General features: G+C 36.4%; 1 protein-coding gene and 1 pseudogene across 1 annotated transcript; both read right to left on the bottom strand.

Moving 5' to 3' along the window:
* Positions 1 to 7,641: 7,641 nt before the first annotated feature.
* LOC147507355 (lariat debranching enzyme pseudogene) lies at positions 7,642 to 9,014 on the bottom strand (annotated as a pseudogene).
* Positions 9,015 to 10,916: 1,902 nt separating this feature from the next.
* LOC147507354 (F-box protein At3g59000-like) lies at positions 10,917 to 12,957 on the bottom strand. Its single transcript, XM_086596253.1, has 6 exons — positions 12,145 to 12,957; positions 11,803 to 11,970; positions 11,634 to 11,684; positions 11,410 to 11,550; positions 11,277 to 11,279; positions 10,917 to 11,063 (listed from the first exon to the last, which is right to left on the bottom strand). Exons 1-6 carry the CDS (start codon positions 12,955 to 12,957, stop codon positions 10,917 to 10,919), a joined length of 1,323 nt encoding a protein of 440 aa, XP_086452379.1.
* Positions 12,958 to 21,208: the final 8,251 nt, after the last annotated feature.

The raw sequence follows: 21,208 nt of genomic DNA, 5'->3' as shown, positions 1-21,208 counted from the left end.
TGTGATTAGATATAATCAAATCTAGTTATGAGTTTATAACATCTTTCCAGACAGATGCATCTCTAGAACTGATTATTGCCTCATTATACGTTACAGGATCATCATCAACGAGAAACTTGTAAAAATCATCACCAAAATTGGTGGATTTTCTATCTCTTTTACTCTTCCGAATTTCTTGTTCAAAATTTTTAGGATTTGATTGTTGTTCACTAGGAGCAACCAACTTCTCAATGCCAATTTTCAAAGGAAACACATTCTTAAAGAAATAAGCATTTTTACTCTCTATAATAGTGTTAGCATCGACAAGGTTATTATAAAATTTTACTACTAAAAATCTATATGCAACACTATTATAAACATAATCAATGAACATACAATCAACAGTTCTAGGTCCTAATTTTCTCTTTTTAAGTTTGTTCACTAGAACCTTTGGAAAACATCCCCACAATTTGAAGTATTTCAAGTTAGGTACATGACCCTTCCATAATTCATATGGTGTCTTATTCCCTGTTTTCTTATTGGGTATCGTATTCTGTATATGACAACCAGATAGGACTGCTTCCCCCCACAAGTTTAGGGAAGCTCCAGAACTTACAAGCATAACATTCATCATCTCTTTTAGTATTATGTTTTTCTGTTCTGCTACTCCATTAGACTCAAGAGAGTATGGTGAAGTAGTCTCATGAATAATGTTATTCTTGTCACAAAAGTCCTGGAAAGGGTTAGACTCATATTCTCCACCCTTGTCAAACCGAAGTCTTTTAATCTTACAGTTAAGCTGGTTTTCAACTTCAACTTTGTACTTGAGAAACATCTCACTTGTCTCATGCTTGTTTTTAAGTAAATATACCATGGTGTACCTAAAGAAATCATTTATGAATGTAATAGAATAAATTTCCCTCCTCTAGACATGGTACTTCTAAATTCACCCAAATCCGTATGAATAAGAGTTAGTAATTTAGTTTAATTTTATCTCTAGAAATAGTTCTGCAAGGTTTGTTTGTGGCTTTAGTCTCAGCACATATTTTATATTTATCATTAGAAAAATAAGAAATATTAGACAATAAGCCACATGCTTTCATCCTTTTCATATATTGAACATTCACATGTCCTAATCTACCATGTCATATATTAAAAGAGTCAAGCAAGTAAGTAGAAGCAGATTTATTCTCATTCATAATAATGTTGTCAAGTACATTTAACATAAAAAGACCACTGTTATTACAATAACCTTTTCCAACAAAACTCTCATTCTTACTCAGAACGAACTTATCACTTTCAAAAGTCACCTTAACATCAGCTTTTCCCAGTAATGACACAGAGATAAGATTCTGACGAATCTCAAGAACATGGAGAACATTACTAAGTGAAAGGGTTTTCCCTGAAGTTAACTTCAGAAGAATCTTGCATGTTCCCTCAACAGGAACAGACCTTGAGTCACCCATATAGACCTTTTCATTTTTCACTAGTATGTAATATGAGAAGGCTTCAAGATCACCACAGATGTGGTGGGTAGCACCAGAATCTAGTACCCAGTTCTTTTTTCCAGTGGCCATGAAGACTTGTGACACTATAGCAGCGATTATATCATCTCTCTCAACTAAATTAGCGTTGGGAGGATCATCTGTGTCCTTCTTGTGCCTGCACTGAAAAACTCTATGTACTGTCCCGGTTTACCATAGACATAACAATTTCCATTGTCAGTACTACTCCTTTTAAAAGAAGTGCCTTTGACCTGGAGATTCTTATTCTTGTTGTACTTTTGCTTTTTAGAGTTTTTGTTGTACTTGCTGGGATTACCTTCAACTATACTGGCTTTGGAATTGAATTCGTTAGATTCTTTTCCTCTATATGAATGTGAATGATCACATCCTCAAGAGTCATATGTTTGCGTTTATGCTTCATACTATTCTTATAGTGTTTCCAAGACTCGGGGAGTTTTTCAATTAAACATCCAATAATAAAGGTCTCGGGTAATTCAATACCTTCAGTTTTCAAATCATTAACTAGCACATGAAAATCATGGATTTGAGACGTTACATCTCTATCCTCTCTCATATGAAACTTTAGAAAATTCTTTACAACATATTTTTGAGTACCAACATCTTCAATTATGTATTTTTTGTTCAAACTATCCCATATATCACGTGCATTCTTATTTGAACAATAAATATAAAAAATTTCATTAGACAAGGTACTCAAAATTATATTAGATGACTACATACCTTATTTCCATTGAGCCAAGCAGCTTGATTTCTTTCGAAATCAATAGAACCCTCCATGGGTGTTGTATCAGTGAGATACTTTGTATAGTTGAGTACATCTAGGGCTGAGAACACCCTTTCTTTCCATCGCTTGAAGTGAGAATCACTGAAGGATTCTATCTTAGACACATTGGACAGGTTGCGAGCAGACAGAACAGGTGTTACATCCCTCATATTAGAAGTAACCTTCATAAAGCCATAATTGGTTTCTTTGTTCAGCGTGTCTGGTAGTGTAGACATATCGTGTTTCTTTCCTTAAGTTTGTTGTTTTCGAGCAAAGAAAACAATAAAGAGACGAGAACAACAGTAACAGGAAATAACTAAGGCGTGGATTACACTGTCCTTAAGGAAAGATTTCGAACCTTCCAGTAGTGCAGAAAGTCAGCAGTGGCGTCTTCTCCTCACAGAATATAATGGTTACAGCAGTCTAATTTGCACTAGAACAAACTACTCTCTAGAACGACGTATAATTCTCTCTGGAGGCTAACAGTAAGAAGAGAAGAAGAAGAGAAAACAACAATAGCTTGGGAATAGAAGTCCGAACCCATAAGTAGACTGAAATACATTAAAGAGATTCCAAGAGACAAATCTGTGGCCGGAGTATTGAAGACCCTTTTGCAGAAAACACAGTGCTTAAAAACACTATCCCCTTTACCCATAGTCAAATAAGTAAAATATACTAGCTTAAACTTTTTCTCGACTGAGTTCAGGAATATCATAATATCGAAAACTACGATGTTTTTTGAAATATGAGTTCTACTAAACAATTTCAAGGCAAAACAAAAATCTGGTGTATCAGGGGCTACTGATTAGGGATATATACCAGGAGTCATGGTGAGCTTTGGACCTCGCATCAAAACACGAGAATAGAGAACCACTTTGCTCTGTTGTCCCAGTTACTAAGTGACAGATCGCCATTGATAACAGGTTTATCACGAGAATTTAATAGAATTGAGAATATCCTTGTCATAAGTCAGAATTAACACTTAAAGATGACCACTTGAAGTATCAACCAGGGACTAATAGTATGTTACTAAAGGGAGATTGGGGGTAAATGAAGAATTTGTTTGACCACCAGAAGATATATCTATTTTAGCTGCTGAGATACGACATTATTGCAATTATAATGATAAATGGTTCTCAATTGCAAGGTTTTAGAAAGTGTGTCCTAGAAAGCAAACCCCAGAATCAGAAATCGAGTATTAAGTATGAATAAGTAGGTGCATGAGCACCGTAACTCAATTGTAGTTACTAGAAGTACCTCAAAACCATCCTTTTATTTTAGTATCCAGGCAGCTTTAGTCAAGCTTAGTTGCCTACTGGTTACTGGAGCTCTCTTCTTCGTTGTTTGAACAAAAAGACCTTCCGATGAAACACAGTCAACCAGGAGTTAGAACTGTAAGTAAGACTGTAAGACTAACTTTTGTGCGTGTGTGTGTACGCGACCCAGAGAAGTAGTTCATTTATATATTTATTATCAATTCGATGATATGTTCTATGTTTTTTCGTCCAAAAAACTTAATGGTTGGTTACCATATACCTTTCTGACCTGTTTTCTGGTCATTTTCACGAACTGGAGGTTCAATAACACCATAAGCCCCAGAGCATCTAACGCAAGTCCAAGGAGCTGATCTTTTTTGTTTTATTGGCAAGTCTGTTTTAAATGATATCAGTAATTCTTTTAGAGGGTTAAGATAGACCCACACCAGTTACATTGAAGGACCCTAGCCCGAAGGCTCATCAACCCCGAAGGGAACCTAAGCCTTCGCCATTTTAAGTAGACCCAACCGCCTCCACTTTGTGGTGGTGAACTTGCTTTTGCTCCTCAACCCCAAAGGGAACCTAAGCCTTCGCCATTTTAAGTAGACCCAACCGCCTCCACTTTGTGGTGGTAGACTTGCTTTTGCTCCTCGGCAACCGCCTCCACTTTGTGGTGGTGTACTTGCTTTTGCTCTTCGGTCCACCTATCGTAGCAGCATTTTGTCTCTAGCTCGATGGCTCACTTGGCCCAAAGGTCTATCACATAATTACACAATAAATAAATCCCAAACAACACTGGGTGAGATTCGAATTTGAAACCTCTCCCATGAGGAGAGGGATACACAATCAATTGAGCTAGAAGCTCTTGTCCCTAAATTTCAACATTTCAGATCCTGGGTCCGCTATCTTTTTTACCAGCCCTTCATCGATCACCTCCCTAACAGCTGCCACTGATTTGTTAACTCATCTGTTCTGCTGTTCAAAACCTCAACTACCACGCTTTGTCCACCAAAATCATTTACTTAGCAAAACAAGTAAATCAAAAGTAGATAAAATTCCTAAAGAATCAAATTTAAGTACCTAAGATTTACGAGCGCACTAGTTCAGATAGCTAAATTTAAAAGCATGAAATTGTGGAGTAGAATACACAATAAATACCCGCACATGAAGTACTGAATAACAGCTGACCCAACTAGAATTTTCGATACAAGCCTCTTGTCCCTTCATATCTTGATAATGTTGCAGTCCAGAATCTCCTTGCTTGGGTACATCTCAGATGCTAATAAAACGTACTATTTTTGCTCTTTTGTGTGTGTCAGACCTCTGAAACAATTTTTGGCTGTGAAACAAGCCCTAGATGTTCTTTGCCTTCTCTTTCTCTTTGTAACATATGTTCCAGAAAAGACAAACATTGTACTCCATTGTCGTTTCTGATTTCCCGCCCTTGTTGGTAATATTTTGTTCAATACATGTATCTTCTTGTCAGTGGCCAGTCACAAATCCTGCCCTGCAAGCATGCGAAGTATCCTGCAAAACATACCTTATGGCCTCGAATTGCTGAGGCGCGTTAGTGTCTCCTCAAAATCTGGTCTTAGGAAATTTGTATCTCCTATCACATACTTAAACCCACGACATTCTGCAGCGTGATTTGTGATTAAATCATCATATGCATGAAAACAACAATATATGGTAATTGTAAACCATGTCGACAACTCACCATCAGAATTCAGAAGCGTATTACATCAAATGCAATTTTTTTTTTTTTTGAAAAAGTAAGCTGGGGTTAAGGTATACCCCCACCTAATATTATTGCAAAAGGTTAAACCTTACAAGCTAAGCCTCCCTAAGAGTTAGATCATTGAAAGGAGGAGCACAAAGACACTATATCGACAGACTTCAAACCTAACATACATAAGATAACATATTAGTCATCCTACAATCGAACTTAAGAAAGTAGAGATGATAATCCTACTTTCTAGTCATGATTTCTTTAACAATCTTAGAATGATCCTTTCTAAGATGAGTCTATGCTTTCTCATAGTTGCAAAAGAAACCTTCGCAAGCACAACACACATAAGTAAGTCCCAAAGTATCATCCCAAAACTCTTTGGTGTAGTCTTCAAGATTTCTCATCTTCTTGTTTTTCATTAGCGAATTTTACCTTCTTCATCATAGCAAGCGTAGGCTCTATTTCTCTGAAGAACGCTCTTGGATCCTTTTGCTTCTTTTGGCTTCCACGGTAGTCCATTGATTTTGATCCTTAGAAGGCGCCGAGCTCTTATGCAAGCCAATTGTTGGGACTCTTTGTAAACATCCGTAAAAACTTCGGTCTCATTATCGAGAGATCATCATCTTCATCCTCATATCCAAAGAACTAGCCCTTCATACATGTTTCATTCTCTACTACTTGGCGGTTGATTAATTGGAATAACTCTAGCCGATGACTTTGTGTTGGTGTAACCGTATTACTCTTATCTCTAGTTATTTGAAGCTCCTCTTTTGCGATTGAGGAGTATCCATAGTTTCACCAATCCTATTTACTATAGGAGGTGTTATCGAAAGCGAGGCACATAAAGTGCTAATTGAAGTCCAATGGAAGGATCGACTCGATTATCATGTCCACTAGTATTGAGCTCTTCAACCCTTTGTTCCATTTCCTCGAAAGCACCACTACTTTGGCCGATTCTTAAATTTCTACTTAACAAGAAGGACCCACACAAACTATTGGTAATCGACTCTGCAAGAGGAGAGTTGAAGACCTTGATAACATTCTCTCAGAATGGTGCGGACCACCACTTGAGTAGGAAGTCGACCAATCCTTGTTGTTGTTTTTCGAGCACCAAAGCATTACTACTCGACCATTTACATTTTTTCGGAATCCAAGTATTAACTTCTGATCTTATTGCATTTGTTTGTCTTGTGTCCAAACTTCATACATGTGGAGCGGGGAGGAAGGTTTCCATGGATACTCGACACCAATGCTCATTTCCCTCTCACCAACTTCAATACTAACAGATTTTGGGTAGTGAAAGAGTAATGGAATCTCAACACATACCCCCATAAGCGATAGTCTCGCTTTTTAGCGGTGGCTTCATCCATACACATGGGTTTAAGCTACCAAACTTGCAAGAAAAGACAATCCATTTTAGTCCCACAACTCTTTTCGGAACATTCGACATCTTAATCCCTCTTTGGAACGGTAGAGATTTTGTTTCTCATCCTTTCAAATTTCAACATTCCAAGGTCCGATAATGAAAATTCTCCCAGCAATAAAGATTGGCCCCCCTTCTAGAGCCATCTTCCTATCCTCATCAACAGTAAAGGTAAAATAAAACAAGTCCCTATCTGTAGTTAGCTCCATCGAACCCTTCAATTTCCAAGCTTTCTTAAGTGAAGCTTTCACATAAGGAAAAGCTAGTCTTTTTTCTAGAAAATACCCTACCAAGGTATCTTTCCACTCCTCAACACCCTCATCAATGAGGTCTTGAGGTACTACAACTACTCTATCGGTAAGTTCAGGTGTATAAATTCTCAAAGGTGTAGTATTTTTAGAAATACAAGAATTACTAAAAAGAGAGCTCCAAGACATAGGTTGTCTTGAAATCGGTTGAGAGGTAGAATCCCCCATGATCAAATAGAATATTGGAAGAGAAAATTCGGATCTTCTTCAACCTGCGCGGTCTTGAGAGATACCATAAAAGGAAAAAAGAAGAGCGAAGAAGAAAATACGAGTTTCTTACCTACTAACTTTTGCTAGAAAAGGAAACTTTTAGAGCACTGGATCACAGGTTGCAAGATATCCTATCTAACAGCTAGTCGCCTGAGAATCGCCTCAAAGAGTGACCCCATACTATGATTTTAAGCCAACAAGATAAAATCAAATGCATTTTTTGTTTTTGGTTTTTAACTTAAATCACTGAAAACAGAAATAACAATTGTAAAACATGTAGCGGACTTCAACATCAGAAGCAAATTAGGTTAAAACTCAACGCAAAAACGCAATCTATAATTCTTACAAGTTAAAAAAATATCTAAAATAGTATTGTCTTTTGGTTTTTTTATGTTCTTATAAACAAAGTACTTGACCAAGTTCCTCTATGTACAAATGTACAATACATTGCCCAAGCCACGTAAACAATTCATTTAAAGTGACTTGCAAACTATTAAGTCAAGTGGCGCGACTGTTTCATTCGTAAACCTGCTCTCGTTTTATCTTCAATCCCTCTCGTCTTCCTTTCTGTCGACTATAGAGGATTTCCGTGCAAATCAAGTTTTCAGGTTTTCCAATACTTAATAGGAACCGTTCCACTTCAATCAATACAACCTCATGGGCATGGGTTGAACCAAATTCTGTGGTTGTAGAGCATCATTAAGAAGATATGGAAGCTCTAAAAGCTCCAATAAGGACTCTGTTTGAGGGTTTCTACAGTGTCCAGAAAATACATAACCTTGAGAGACGGACCGATAAGGATCATAAGGTGGAGCAGTTTGCACAAATTCAAACGGCTTTTGGGTCCCTCGGGTTTTTAGCTTGCTCCTCACCCACTCAAGGTGATCTTGGAGTTTCTCTGACTGAATACTCCAAAGTTGTGCTGGTTTTCTAGTTAATGGAAATACAGAATTGAATTTCCGTGTGATTGCGAGCCACTCTTCATCATATCGAATCTCATAAGGCCCTGGCTCTGAATCAATTTCGAAAACTTGCAAAAAGCTGCGACCTGGCAAACATTTGTCCAGGGCAAGAAATTTTGTCACCGGACCACCCTCGCCATGTTGAATAGCAGCTGCAAATTTGCAGTGAATATGAGCAGAGAACCAGTAAAGCGGTTTCAGTTTGTGTAGCAGTTCCGCAGCTGGCTTGCTTCCTAGTTTCCTATTGCAAATATCACTTTCCAGTCTGAGATTATTTTTCTTTTGCTGCAGAATTTCCCTCCAGTTTCCATAGTCAGTAATATTGAGAGGCCAGTCATGGGAAAGAAAGATGTCAATGGGTTCCTTAACTTGCATGAGCTTAGAGACATCATACTCACGTTCATAGTACACAGACCTTTTCTCCTCGTCGTTGTAAGGAACTCTCTCATAGTGTCCCAAATTGTAGTAGTCCTTATTGTAAATTCCAGATAAGCCACCAATACGAATATTACCGAACTTGATAACTCCAGCGGAACCTAAGAAGTATATGTTGGGTGCTGCCCATCCACCATAGTATAGTTCCCACAAGTAATTGGAGGCTTCGTGATTTCCTCCAATAAAAACAGTAGGAACAGGAGCAAGTTGTTGGCCGGAGTAATACTTCCAAAACGAGTTCATTTTGAGGTATTTTTCTGGTGCCGCTACGCATTTCAAGTCTTCCTCGTTTCTTACAGCTTGAAAGTCACCACAACAAATTAGAAGGTCAATTCTCTTGTTGTCCACTTTTTCCAAGTGCGAAAGAGTGGCGTACACGTTATCCAGATCTCCATGCATACAACCTTCTACGGCGATCCTCATTACTGCAGTTTGGCTAAATCTAAAAGAGGGGGGGTTAGAAACAAGCTAATTATTTAGCAGAAGTGCAAAAATAAAACAATCAAAACCTTTGACCTTGAGATTAATGTGATGTGAGGCTTGTGAGCAACAAACAAATTCACAAACCTTTTAAAGAAGAAAACTAATCCAAATTAGAATAGAAGAAGAAAACTCTTTCCAATTAGAATAGATTTCGGAAACTAATAAAACATCGTTGGGTTCACCGACTACCTTTTCTAGGCAACTACTACTTATATAAATACGGTTAAAATAGAACAGAAAGGAGGGAAAGCTTCTATGGAGCGTGACAGAGAAAGAGCCATGTCGATCACCAAAAATAGATTTGTTTCAGGTAACGTTTCTCTCCCATTCCTCTTTATTGTTCACTGAAAGCCATTACTTTTTGGTGTTGTTAGTCATTGTTCATCGGCATAATGATTCTATGCAAAGCAAAACACATATGGGGAGGGGATATTGAAGTAGATGGGAAACATTAGAAACTTCTTTCCCCTCCTAATGTTTGAAAGGAGATTGCTTTACTAATTTTGTCTTTCGAAACAGCGTTAAAAAGTTTCAATGAATCTGGTTGTTGTTTGTTTGCCTTGAACAAACTGATCCATGAGTCCCGTTAGTGTTTTGCATGTGGTTCCCCTAGCTGCTTTTGTTCTGTTATTTTTATGCTTTGTTTGAAATCCAAAGTGTGAGACTTTTCCATTATGACATTTAACTAGAACTAGAATAGATTAGTGTGTATGATTGTGAGTCGAGGTATTTGTTGAGTTGTTTGTATTAGAAACACCTACCAATTCCTTCGGTGATACCATAGAGGAAAAGTTCTTATATTTTTAGGGGCGGGCACACCAGGGTATGAATCAAGCACCAGGGTATGACATGCACATTACACTTGTTTGAACATGGAACTTTTGAAACTGTGTCAGCCTTTTTCTACAAATGTCCTGGTCCTTGTAATATCAATTCTACATTCAAAGAGCTCATTCTATATGTATGATTTTCGTAATTCAAATTATCTTGTGAACGAGGATACAGTTTTAAAAGGCTAAGGTTATTATTTCCTCTGGACTCTTTTATATTAATTTATCCACCTGAATGCAGAATTTGATTTATAGCATTGAACTGTAGGTATGTTCCTTTCCTGTCTCATTGGAAGCTCATCTTCTTTATAGTGTCCTGATCATGTTAGTCACCTTGACACAAGTGCTTGATCATGTACCCTTAAATTCTTCAACGTGCACAAAATTTGTATTAATTTTGGTTTTTTACACTGATTCAGGACACAGGAATTTTGACACAACTCGCCCATTTAATCCGAACTATTCCTCTAACCAGCAAACCTATGGAGCATTTAAAACCTGCACTCCGTTTGCACGTCAATGTGACACTCCTCAAGTCTGGAGCATATCAGGTGACACACCTGGTCGTGGTATGTCACCTTACTCACACTTGGTTGGTGGTTTTCCTGGTCATGTTTTTCGACCTGGAGGTCATCCTAATCACAGTGGAGTGCTTAGAGCCCACTTCAACAACTGTCCCAACACCGGTTTTGGACAAGCAGGTAGCGCTAATCCTAATTATGGAAGAGAAAGTGGATCACACTTCAACAACTGCCGCACCCCTGGTTTGGGACGAGGAGCTAATCGTAGTCCTCATACTGCAATATGCAGTGGACGCGGTTTTAGCAGAAGCACCAGCACTTGCTTCGGCAGGGGTACTAAAAGAAAACTAGGTTTCCACGGTCATGTCATGGCTAGAAAGAGACCTGAGCAATTTTACCACAAATCCATGCTAGAAGATCCATGGAAGTTTTTAAAACCTGTAGTTAGAATATCAAGTGCTTCAGAGGATTTATAATCCTGGCTTCCGAAATCAATCAGGAGCAAGAAGACAGACAGACTCAGAAACCGTCAATGCATTTAGAGTAGGACCAAGTTTTGCCGCGTGCTTAGTTGGCTCCTTTGAAGAGGTTGCTAATGATTTCAATACTGCATAAGGTGTATTATGGACAATAACGAACTGAGTTTGCATTTCATCTTTTAATCAATAAGAAAGTACATTTGCACCAATGTAAGCAGTGTCACTATCCATATGATTCTACCAGGATAGAATTATATTACAAGTAAAAATCTGTCCAAACTAACAGTAGCAATGTCATTGCATGTCTTCAATTCATTCACTGTGAACATGTACAAGTTCAGATGTAGGACTTATCATTTTTCAGCAGCTCACCTCCTATAAAAACAAGAAAATGTGTACTTTAACTTAAAAGAGGAAAAAAACTAATGAAGCTAATTCTAACCAAGAGAGTAGGGGATGAACAAAAGAATCAAACTCAGTTACCTCAGAGTCTCAGACACTTGACCATAACATTGTTAGGGTCGACCAGTTTTCCCATCAAAAATTTCAGTACAAACATCTCGAATTCAGTCCTTTCAGCGACCAGCAATTCAATTTCTTCAAGATGTAGTAGTTTACCTACTTGTGCATGTTTGACTTCGAACTCCTAATAGAGAACAAATACGTGCTTAACTTTCAAACTTAGATTAGTACAGTAAAAGTTCAGTATAGAAGTACCACTAAAGCTACCTCAAAAGACGCTGCTGGAGTGAATTCTTCATCTCGGTAGTCTTCCATTAGCTGTTCAAAAAATTTAAGCCAAGTATGGTTAGACAGTTAGTGAAGCGAACTAAACTATGTCATATGAAACGACTGCGATTTTACTCTCTTTTGGGATTCAATAAAAACTCCAATTTACCTCAAGAACTTTAAGCTCAATACGTTCGACGTTTGGGCAGCACATTAAGAGAAAAAGAATTGAGCGCAAACACCCTCTCGAGTACCAACAATCCAAGCATAGTCTTCGAAGATTTGGAAATGTCAGTTTGTCCCATTTGGTTATATCTGATGTATTTGATGAGATGATCTACGCAGATAGAAACAAATACAAATACGAACAAATCTGAACTTAACTCGTCTCTTCAAATTGTAAATGCCAAGAAAGTTGTGCACATAAAACAACACTGGAGATGTAAAGTGCGTATGTACTAAACAAGCAAGAATTGAACCAACATTAAAAGAAAGCTAGATTGCTGCATACCTCTAAACAAGGAGCAGAAAGGCAGAACACCTTAACCAATCTAATACTTTGTAGTAGACGAAATCTTGATACCCCACATTCATCATGACTCTCTCTTTCAAAGTCAAGGCTGAATTTCGTTGAAAGTCTTGCATATTGAAGTGACAAAACTGGTGTTTTAAAAATGAATCTCTCTCCATTATCGATGTCAAGAATATCACTGAGGGTTATCTGCACCAAGCTAGGAGTACACATTAGGAACGCACATAGATTTTCATCACTTATACCATCATCAAGATAGAAGTCCTCTAACAGTGGAGCATCGATGGTAAAAATGTCATTGCTCTCAAATAAGCATTTCTTGAACCTGAGTTTCTTTAAAACCGGCAGATGTAAGCCACAATCAAATCCACAACCCGATTCTAACGATACATTTGCAATATTGAGTAGCGTGACCTTAGAAAACCTTTGATTCTTCAGTGATGCTACAAAGTTAGTGGTTCTTAAAGAAAACCGACAAATGTTCCTATCATCTAACTTCTTGAGCACTTCATCCGTATTGACTGAAAAACAATCTAAACAAAGTGATTCTTTCTTCGACCTATTCATCACAAGAACCCATTTAATGAATTTCCCAAAATCTTTCTTGGCACCAAATGGGTGGTTTTTGAATGCTTCTTCATTAAAGTTTAGTTGTGGAACTTTACACCAAACCCTCCTCCACCTAGTTGATAAGGTGTCGGTAATCACGCATTGGTGTGTGTTTAAGAAGGAAAGAATCTTTAGTTTGAGTTCTATGGGTAAACGGGTTATGAAATCTTGATCAGAAGCCATGAGAAGAAGAGTAGTTGCTTGTTTTCTTGCTTAGGCTTAGGCTTTTTCTTGATGATGAGGTTTGTAGGAACAATGAGTTTAAAAATAACAACGGCTTAAATTTTGGATAAAACTTATGCATGGCACATTTCATTTAAATTCGAGTGATATTTGTGATTTTAACATGGTCAACCAATACCTCAAAATTGCAATGGGCTACGGTCTTTCCCCTGGCTCCTGGGTGAGATTTGATTACAGATTTACAGCTGCTATGAGCACGTGCAACTAGTTCAAGAGTGCAAACTCTCTCTACCTACAGGCCCAAATCAAACTCTTTCTGCCTCCCTCTATGTCACTTTTTTCTATTACGGGTCATGCAAGTAGATATCCAAATATTCGAATCCGATTCAAATTTGTATTCTAAAAATCGGATAATAAAAATTTCAGATTCGGATATTTTTTTTATGTTCGAACTGGTTTCGGATACTGACATATCCGCATCCGATAATATCCGATTCGATTTAAAAAATTAATAGTTATTATATATTATTTATTTATTTATTTTTTATTGTATAAAATATTATATAAAATCATAAACTAATAATATAAAACTATAATAACAAAATAATAATAATAAATAACAAATATATATATTTATACTAGTTTTTATAGTGGTAAAATGAATTATTCAAAGCAAATAAAATTTTAATTAATTTTAATTTTCGGATCGGATATTATCCGATATCCGTTTCGGATATCCGAAGTCAGATTCGGATAATTTTTTTAATATCCATCGGATTTGGATTTGGATTCGGATTCGGATTCGGATATCGGTATAAATTTTCGGATTCGAATTCGAATACAGGCATATCTGCATCCAAACATATCCGTTTGCACCCCTACTTTCTATGCTGGCATGTTGGGCTTCTTTGAAAACTCTTCAAAACCATCAAACAATCCTCATCAGAACGAGAGAAGAAAAAAGAGAATGGTTTTTCGTAAAATTCAGTCAAAAACTTCATTCCAGGTCTCATTATTGGTTTTGGTTTTGGGCTACTCCCCAAGAAGAATTCCACTGGGGAAAAAAATAATTCCTTTGCTTACTTCACCTAATTTGAAGCAGCAAAGGCAACAAACTGTACCTGGAACTGATGAAGACCTTAAAATGGTCCTTCTCTTTTGAAACAATGGGAAATGCTTAAAATCAACAATTTTGCAACTGTGGTGTGGAATATACTAGGGTGAACTTAGAACAAGTTTGTTTCTAGGGATACTTTTAATTATTTTCTAGAGATACTTCTATGTTGGTTATGCTTAAATTCATTGTAACTATTATTATTTGATTTGGTTAGTGGGGATCGATGAGCAATAGTTATGGTTCACTGCAAATTAAGGATAAAAGGCTAATATAAGTCATTCTGATAGCATCATGGATATATATATTTTTTTAGTGGAAATTTTTATTAATAGCGATAACGAGTTTTACAAATAATTAAGACAAGCGTGCAACAAGCTACGCCACAAGTCCTTTCTGAATGGCAAATCTTATCTTCCTATAAGCAAACTCGTTAGAACTAGCTGTCATAATGTTATTGTCCACAACTTTTTGAAACCTCTTAAGGAGCTCAACAGACTGTTGTACCAAGAAACCAAAAGTGTCGAAACTGAACGGAATGAAACAATGTTGGTTAGCCCTACAAGCATCCTCGTGTTTCTCAATCTTCAATTCCCTGCCGCTGCTCTATTAGTTGCTTCTCCTACCTCAAATACTCCATTCCCAAACCCTACCAATTAACGGAGATGCTCCAGTTTCATCAACACACGCATGATTCCCCTCCGACCAACTGTAGATTAATACATCCGCAAGCCGAAGCGTCGATCTACCCTCGTTCGGATCAGTGAGAAAATTAACAGGAGTCTCCTTCTTCACTTGTACCCCAGCCCTCCAAAATGCGTCACATAAAATGTCTTTGACATGATCATGTTGGTATTTGAAACTTAGAAAATGTCTACAATGTGATGCATGGTCCCCGAAAGCATCCAGTTTTTTGTTTTGTTTTGTTTTGTTTTTTTTTTTTTTTTTCCCATAAGTTAATAACTATATTAAAAGTAAAAGATATGAGGACGATACATTGTTTCATAGAGTTTCTCTAGCTAAATCTCAAGTAGACACCATACGGTGCCTCCTATAGTCTCATTTATTGATCCATGGGGGCTTTCATTGCAACTCCTGAAATCTCATTTGGTATTGGTGGCCAAAAACTCATTTGGTAGACGAAATCTAACACTTTGTAGTAGACGAAATCTTGATACCCCACATTCATCATGACTCTCTCTTTCAAAGTCCAGTCCAGGCTAAATTTTGTTGAAAATCTTGCATGTTGAAGTGACAAAAATGGTGTTTTAAAAATGAATCTCTCCCCATTATCGATGTCAAGAATATCACTGATGGTTATCTGCACCAAGCTAGGAGTACACATTAGGAATGTAGATTGATTTTCAACACTTAATTATACCATCATCAAGATAGAAATCCTCTAACAGTGGAGCACCGATGGTAAAAATGTCATTGCTCTCAAATAAGCATTTCTTGAATTCTTGAACTTGAGTTTCTTTAAAACCGGCAGATGTAGGCCATAATCAAATCCACAACCCAATTCTAACAATACATTTGCAATATCGAGTAGCGTGACCTTATAAAACCTTTGATTATTCAGTGATACTACACAGTTTGTCACAGTTCGAATTTCTAAACAATTACAAAGTGAATATTTGAAATATAAATATCTCAAACATCACTATGTTCAATTGTCTAAAAACTCAGGCTATGACGGGGTGGATACAACTCATGCCAAAACCGAAAACCCACATCATAAAAGAATCTTAACAACAAAATATCTCAAGAATTTCTCTTTTTCACTTTATAAAAAGGCTATCTTCCGTCCCAATAAAACATCAAACAAACTTTAAGAATAAAAGTCTTCAATATCGTATTCTCATGTCATATGAATATGAAACTACGTTATTACATACTTCCAAAAAGATCAGACCTAATAGAAATAAACTCGGATTTCGCTCCGTAAACAAATCCAAATCGGGGCGTGGTTCCATCAGCTTCCACCTATGTTCCCAAGAACACACTCACGTTGCCAAAACAAAGCAAACATGGGTCAACAAAATGGAATTTGCTGGTATGAGTAGACTAACCACATATAAACATTTACAGTCTTTACTTAACAAACTAACACCTTAATTATATTATAACTTAATCATTCTCAGCTTGGAAGACAGGTAGTTCCGTCATCTCAACCGGCATAGTTTCTTTCCAAGCAAAACTTCATTTATATTAACTCATTCTAATAACTCGTTTTAATAACTAAATAATTGCATTAAAACTTACCGATATCCACTTCTGTATAAGGGTAGGACAACTTCTCTACATAAAATATTATTAAGCCCTACCCTCCTGTAAATGGAAGTTAGAAATTCTAAATAAACATATGTAAATATCCTATCAGTATGCAAATGCAAGTCCAAGCACACCCGTACAATCAAGGAATACAACTAACCCGCAAGGCGAATACCTTAGTTCCTCTCTAGGGCAGTCCAAATAATCTAGTCATTCATGGCACATTCAATGAATACCCGAGTCATTCATGACACAGTCAATGAATACCCATTTATAACGCTAACGGGCCATTTATGACACATTCAATAAATGCCCACCTATCACATGACATCTTCAGTTATAAGTCTCATTTCCAAAACTTGATGCGTGGAGAGATCTAAAAGGGTGCGGTAAATTGTTTACGCATTATTAGGGGTGTCTCTTTTTGCCGAATTTCCGATTTTTCCGAAATCCGACCCGAAATTGGTTTGGCTCTGGGTGTAGTTTTCATGGGCCGATTTTCCGATTTCCGAAAATTCCGAAAACAAAATTGGATCGGATTTGGATATAATTCTAAAATCCGATCCGATCCGAAAATTCCGAAATTTCCGATATTATTGCCAATTTATTCCGAAAATATATACTTCTCTCACTATCCACTTGATTAGATCTCGACCGTTTCATACATTTTCTAGTTTTTTACTTCTAAAACAAAACAAAAACATAACCTAGCCGCATTTACTTCCCCATTTGAATTGGACCACTCTCGTCATTACACCGCCCGCCATAACAACAATGATAAAAAAAAAAAATGTCATTGAGTCATACAATGACTTCCGGACCAATCCAAAAGCCAAATTCCAATAGATAGAATATTATGTAAAAAGCTACTTAGAGTCTAAGATCATAATCCATTATTTATCACGGACTTCACGCTTCAATTTCCACACACGAAAAAAGATTGAAACATTACAAATATCCGGACCTCAACGTAATGCAATGCTTGCTATTGGTGGTCGCAGGTTCTTTTCATGTTTTTCTTGGATCACTTGTTTGAATGAAAATGGGTTTTCTCAGTAAACAAGTGCGTATTGTTGTTGGTACATTGGTGTTGTGGACATGGTTTTCTCTCCCTAAAATGAACATTAGCGTATGATATTCCAAAAATAATTGAAAGTAAAGAGATCTTTGAAAATTTACCAAGTATTCGAAATTTCCGAAGTTATTTGAAATTTCGAAAAGTTCAAATTGGAAATATATTTTGAATCAAAAAAAAAAATTGGATCGGATTTGGCTAGCATATTAAGTTCCGAAAAAAATTTGGAAAAATTCCGAAGGAGGTTAATCCGATCTGATCCGATCCGAAGTCACCCCTACGCATTATTGAACTTTATTGCATATGTTATTTCAGAGAACGGAGAAATATCTTGTTTCATGTATTTTACGCGTTATTAATTAGATTGATGTCAAAGTGTCATAGCGTCGTATATTATAAAAGACTGATATATCACATAATAGTTAATACACGTACACACGTATATATAGAAAGGTCTTAGCCTAAAGCCAAGCATGTTAATAGCCCTAGACCTATCATAATAGACCAAATCATAATCTGAGTTAAAAGTCAAATTGGGTCAACTTGTCAAAGTCAACCCTGGTCAAAAGTCAAAGTCAACCTGCCAATGGTCAACATCAGTCAACCAGCCAGGTCAACAGCAGTCAACCAGACCTAAACTCCTCTAACCCAAAAGCCCAAAGTCTAAAACTTAAGTCCAAAATGAAATAGAAAAAGAAAACACTCAAGCCCACATAACAAATTTCGGCCCAAGCCCAATAGCAAAAATGAATTTCGCTGTCATCTTCTTCCTCACTTCACCAGCGCCTCCACCACCACAGCCACCATAACCACCACCCGCCACCACTACTAAACCACACGGTTTTAATCCCTACCAAAAACCCAAACTACCTATACAACAAAATCGTGATTTCCTCTCTTCTCAAAATTCGCGTTTTTGTCTGCCATTGATGCTCCTGTCAACATTCACAGCACTCAAACATAATTCAACCCACACCTAAACCACTCGGTTTCAATTCCCAATCACAACCCAACCCTATTGTACCATCTACTTGATTTCCCCACTTACAAAAACATCCGACGGCCATTAAAGCTATTTCAGAGCTTCAACAGTATCGCTCGGCACCACAGAGCAGTGTCCACTCAACACAAAACCCTCAACACCTTACCCGACATCCACCATGTTCAATTCATAACAAATTTCTAGGATTCAAATGAAAATAAAAGCAGTTGATTGTTCAATTTACAATGTCGACAAAAATGTTCATTCCAAAGTTCGACAGTATGTAAACTAAACAGAACGAACAGAAAAATAATGAGCAGTGGAATAAGTTCGTAAAATGTTTAAATAGCAAACTAGGAACAAAACTATGAGTTCGGTGAAAAGATAAAACTATCTACTCACCCATGATTAGCTCCGACTGTCAGCTAGCTATCCGTAGATTTCCAGAAAAACTTTTTTTTCTTCTCTCAATAAAATTCTCCCTTTTTCTGTAAAACTCTCTGTTTTTTACCAACCCTATTTTTTTTCTTTTCTGTTTTTTAAAAACCCCCGAAATAAGGAAGAGGGTTTATCCCATAAACCCACGTCTCCTATTTCCAGTTTTCCACTAACACTTATCCTATTTTATTTTATCTATTATCCATTATTATTATTATTATTAGGAAAAAAATAAAACACGGGGTGTTATACAGTTAGTTTGTCGTTCTTCAAAGAAAACCAACAAATCTTCCTATCATCTAACTTCTTGAGCACTTGATCCGTATTGACTGAAAAACAATCTAAACAAAGTGATTCTTTCTTCGACCTATTCGTCACAATAACCCATTTAATGAATTCTCCAAAATCTTTCTTGGCACCAAATGGGTGGGTTTTTATATAGCTTTTTATATTGTTTTTTTGTTTTTGTTTTTTGTTTTTGTTTTTTTTTTAAGTTAAAATTTTGTTGATAATAATTACGAATTTTACAAATAATTAGGACAAGCGTGTAACAAGCTCGATAACAAATTTTTTTTATTGATAATGATAACATTTTTTTTTTCTTTTCCGCTCGGTAAGTTAAGAACTGTATTAAAAGTAAAAGATATAAGGATGGTACATTGTTCCATAGAGTCTCTCTAGCTCAATCTCAAGTAGACACCATACGACGCCTCCCATATTCCCATTTATTGATCCATGGGTGCTTTTCATTACAAGAAATACTCTCGATCGCATCATGGATACTATATAGTAAGTAATCTTGTTTTAAGTACGTATGCTTAGATTCAGGATAATTGGAGGTAGAGGAAGAAGTAGAAGTTGCTTTGAATGAATTTTACTGATGTGTCTCATTTATATGGGAACCATGAATTGTGGTTTTGGTTGTTAGACAAGTTCTTAGGACGCAAGTTGGAATTGGAAAAATGCTCGTTAATAAGCAACAACTATCCTCGTTTTTTGCCAAATATTTTAGATTGCATTTCCTGCCCTCAATTGAATTGTATTACTTAATTGCAGATGTTGCTACTCGGATGTACGCAGACTTCTCTCTAAGGTATAGTACTTCAACGAATATCTTCTAGAGATCTCTATCTTCTATGTAAAGTTGAAGGTTCTTATTTCACTTGTTCCCTTTACTTCATCAGATGGTTGCATAGTTTGGGATTTTGTGGTTGTTAATTTTTCGATTTATATATGTAATTGATCGATTATCACTAGTTAATAAGAGTTTCTTGTTTTAACTTGGACACTTTGTTGTAGTTGTCTGTTTAGACTTCGGACATGCCAGCCCACTTTTTCCAACTATATTTATTTTTTTGTTTTTTCCTCTCTAGGTCGGCCTTGTACGTGCTAGGTAAATCAAATTTTAGTTTTGTAAATTAGTGATATGTGATGTGTTCCTAAATCCTAACACCAATGAAATGATACACCGAGTGACGATTTGCATGTTCATGAAATGATATTGTTTGTTTGGAGAATGATGCCGTTCACGCAACTTCAAGTAAAGAAGCGATGCAATTACCTAAGCATGAGCTTGAAGAACTAAGGGGGTGTTTGGCAACACATCTAAAAGCCACTTTGTGGCTTTCTGGAAGGATAAAAGCCAAAAGTATGTTTGGTATTATTCCTAAATAACAAAAACTATAAAGAGAAAAAAATTAGCTTTTTGAGAAGACAGATTTTTACTTTCTATGGGGCCGTTTGGCAACTATGGAAAAACCAAAAACCATCAAGCTAATTTTATTTTATTATTTTTTTTTTATTAACATAAAGCATGTATGACAAATCGCAATTTCTAAAGCCGAAAAGATAAAACTAAATAGCCAAGAAGTTCAAAATTAGTTTAGCATCAAAATTTTAAAAGTAGCATAAGTAAATGGAATCAGCCACGAGATAATTATAAAATATTATATATATTCCCAATATCGTAATAGATAATATGCATTTCAGCAAACTCTCTCGCAAAGTCGAAGTTAAAATCAATTGAGAATAAACAAGTTTGCTAAATACGAATCTTTATAATTATCCAAAGTTATCTCTACCAAATTAGCAACATATAATGTGTATATATATGTAAAAGATATAATATGATATAGTATGAATATGTATTTCATCTAGCAATTCACTGGATAATTAGTAAGAAAAAAATATAAAAAACAAAAAAACATTAATTCATAATTTCATTTCAAGGGGTATTGTACAAAACATTGTAGAACAAGTGTATAAATATAATCACGCCCCTCCATTTTTTTTGTATGAAAAGTGAGAAGAAGAAATTTATTTGACCAACTCGTAGGGAGGTCTTTTTGGGTAGGTATTACTAGTGTTC

The sequence above is a fragment of the Coptis chinensis genome, chromosome 3, assembly GCF_015680905.1.
Source record: "Coptis chinensis isolate HL-2020 chromosome 3, ASM1568090v1, whole genome shotgun sequence".
Taxonomy (NCBI): domain Eukaryota; kingdom Viridiplantae; phylum Streptophyta; class Magnoliopsida; order Ranunculales; family Ranunculaceae; genus Coptis; species Coptis chinensis.
Note: the sequence above shows the minus strand (reverse complement) of the source record. Positions and strands in the feature narration are given on the sequence as shown.

What these genes read in the sequence shown, in the direction of transcription:
- LOC147507354 (XM_086596253.1), bottom strand. Translation starts at nt 12,957, where the DNA reads ATGGCTTCTGATCAAGATTTCATAACCCGTTTACCCATAGAACTCAAA. An exon ending in TTTCTGCTCCTTGTTTAGAG is followed by an intron (nt 11,971 to 12,144) that starts GTATGCAGCAAT and finishes CTATCTGCGTAG; the next exon opens with ATCATCTCATCAAATACATC. An exon ending in CTCCAGCAGCGTCTTTTGAG is followed by an intron (nt 11,551 to 11,633) that starts GTAGCTTTAGTG and finishes GTTCTCTATTAG; the next exon opens with GAGTTCGAAGTCAAACATGC.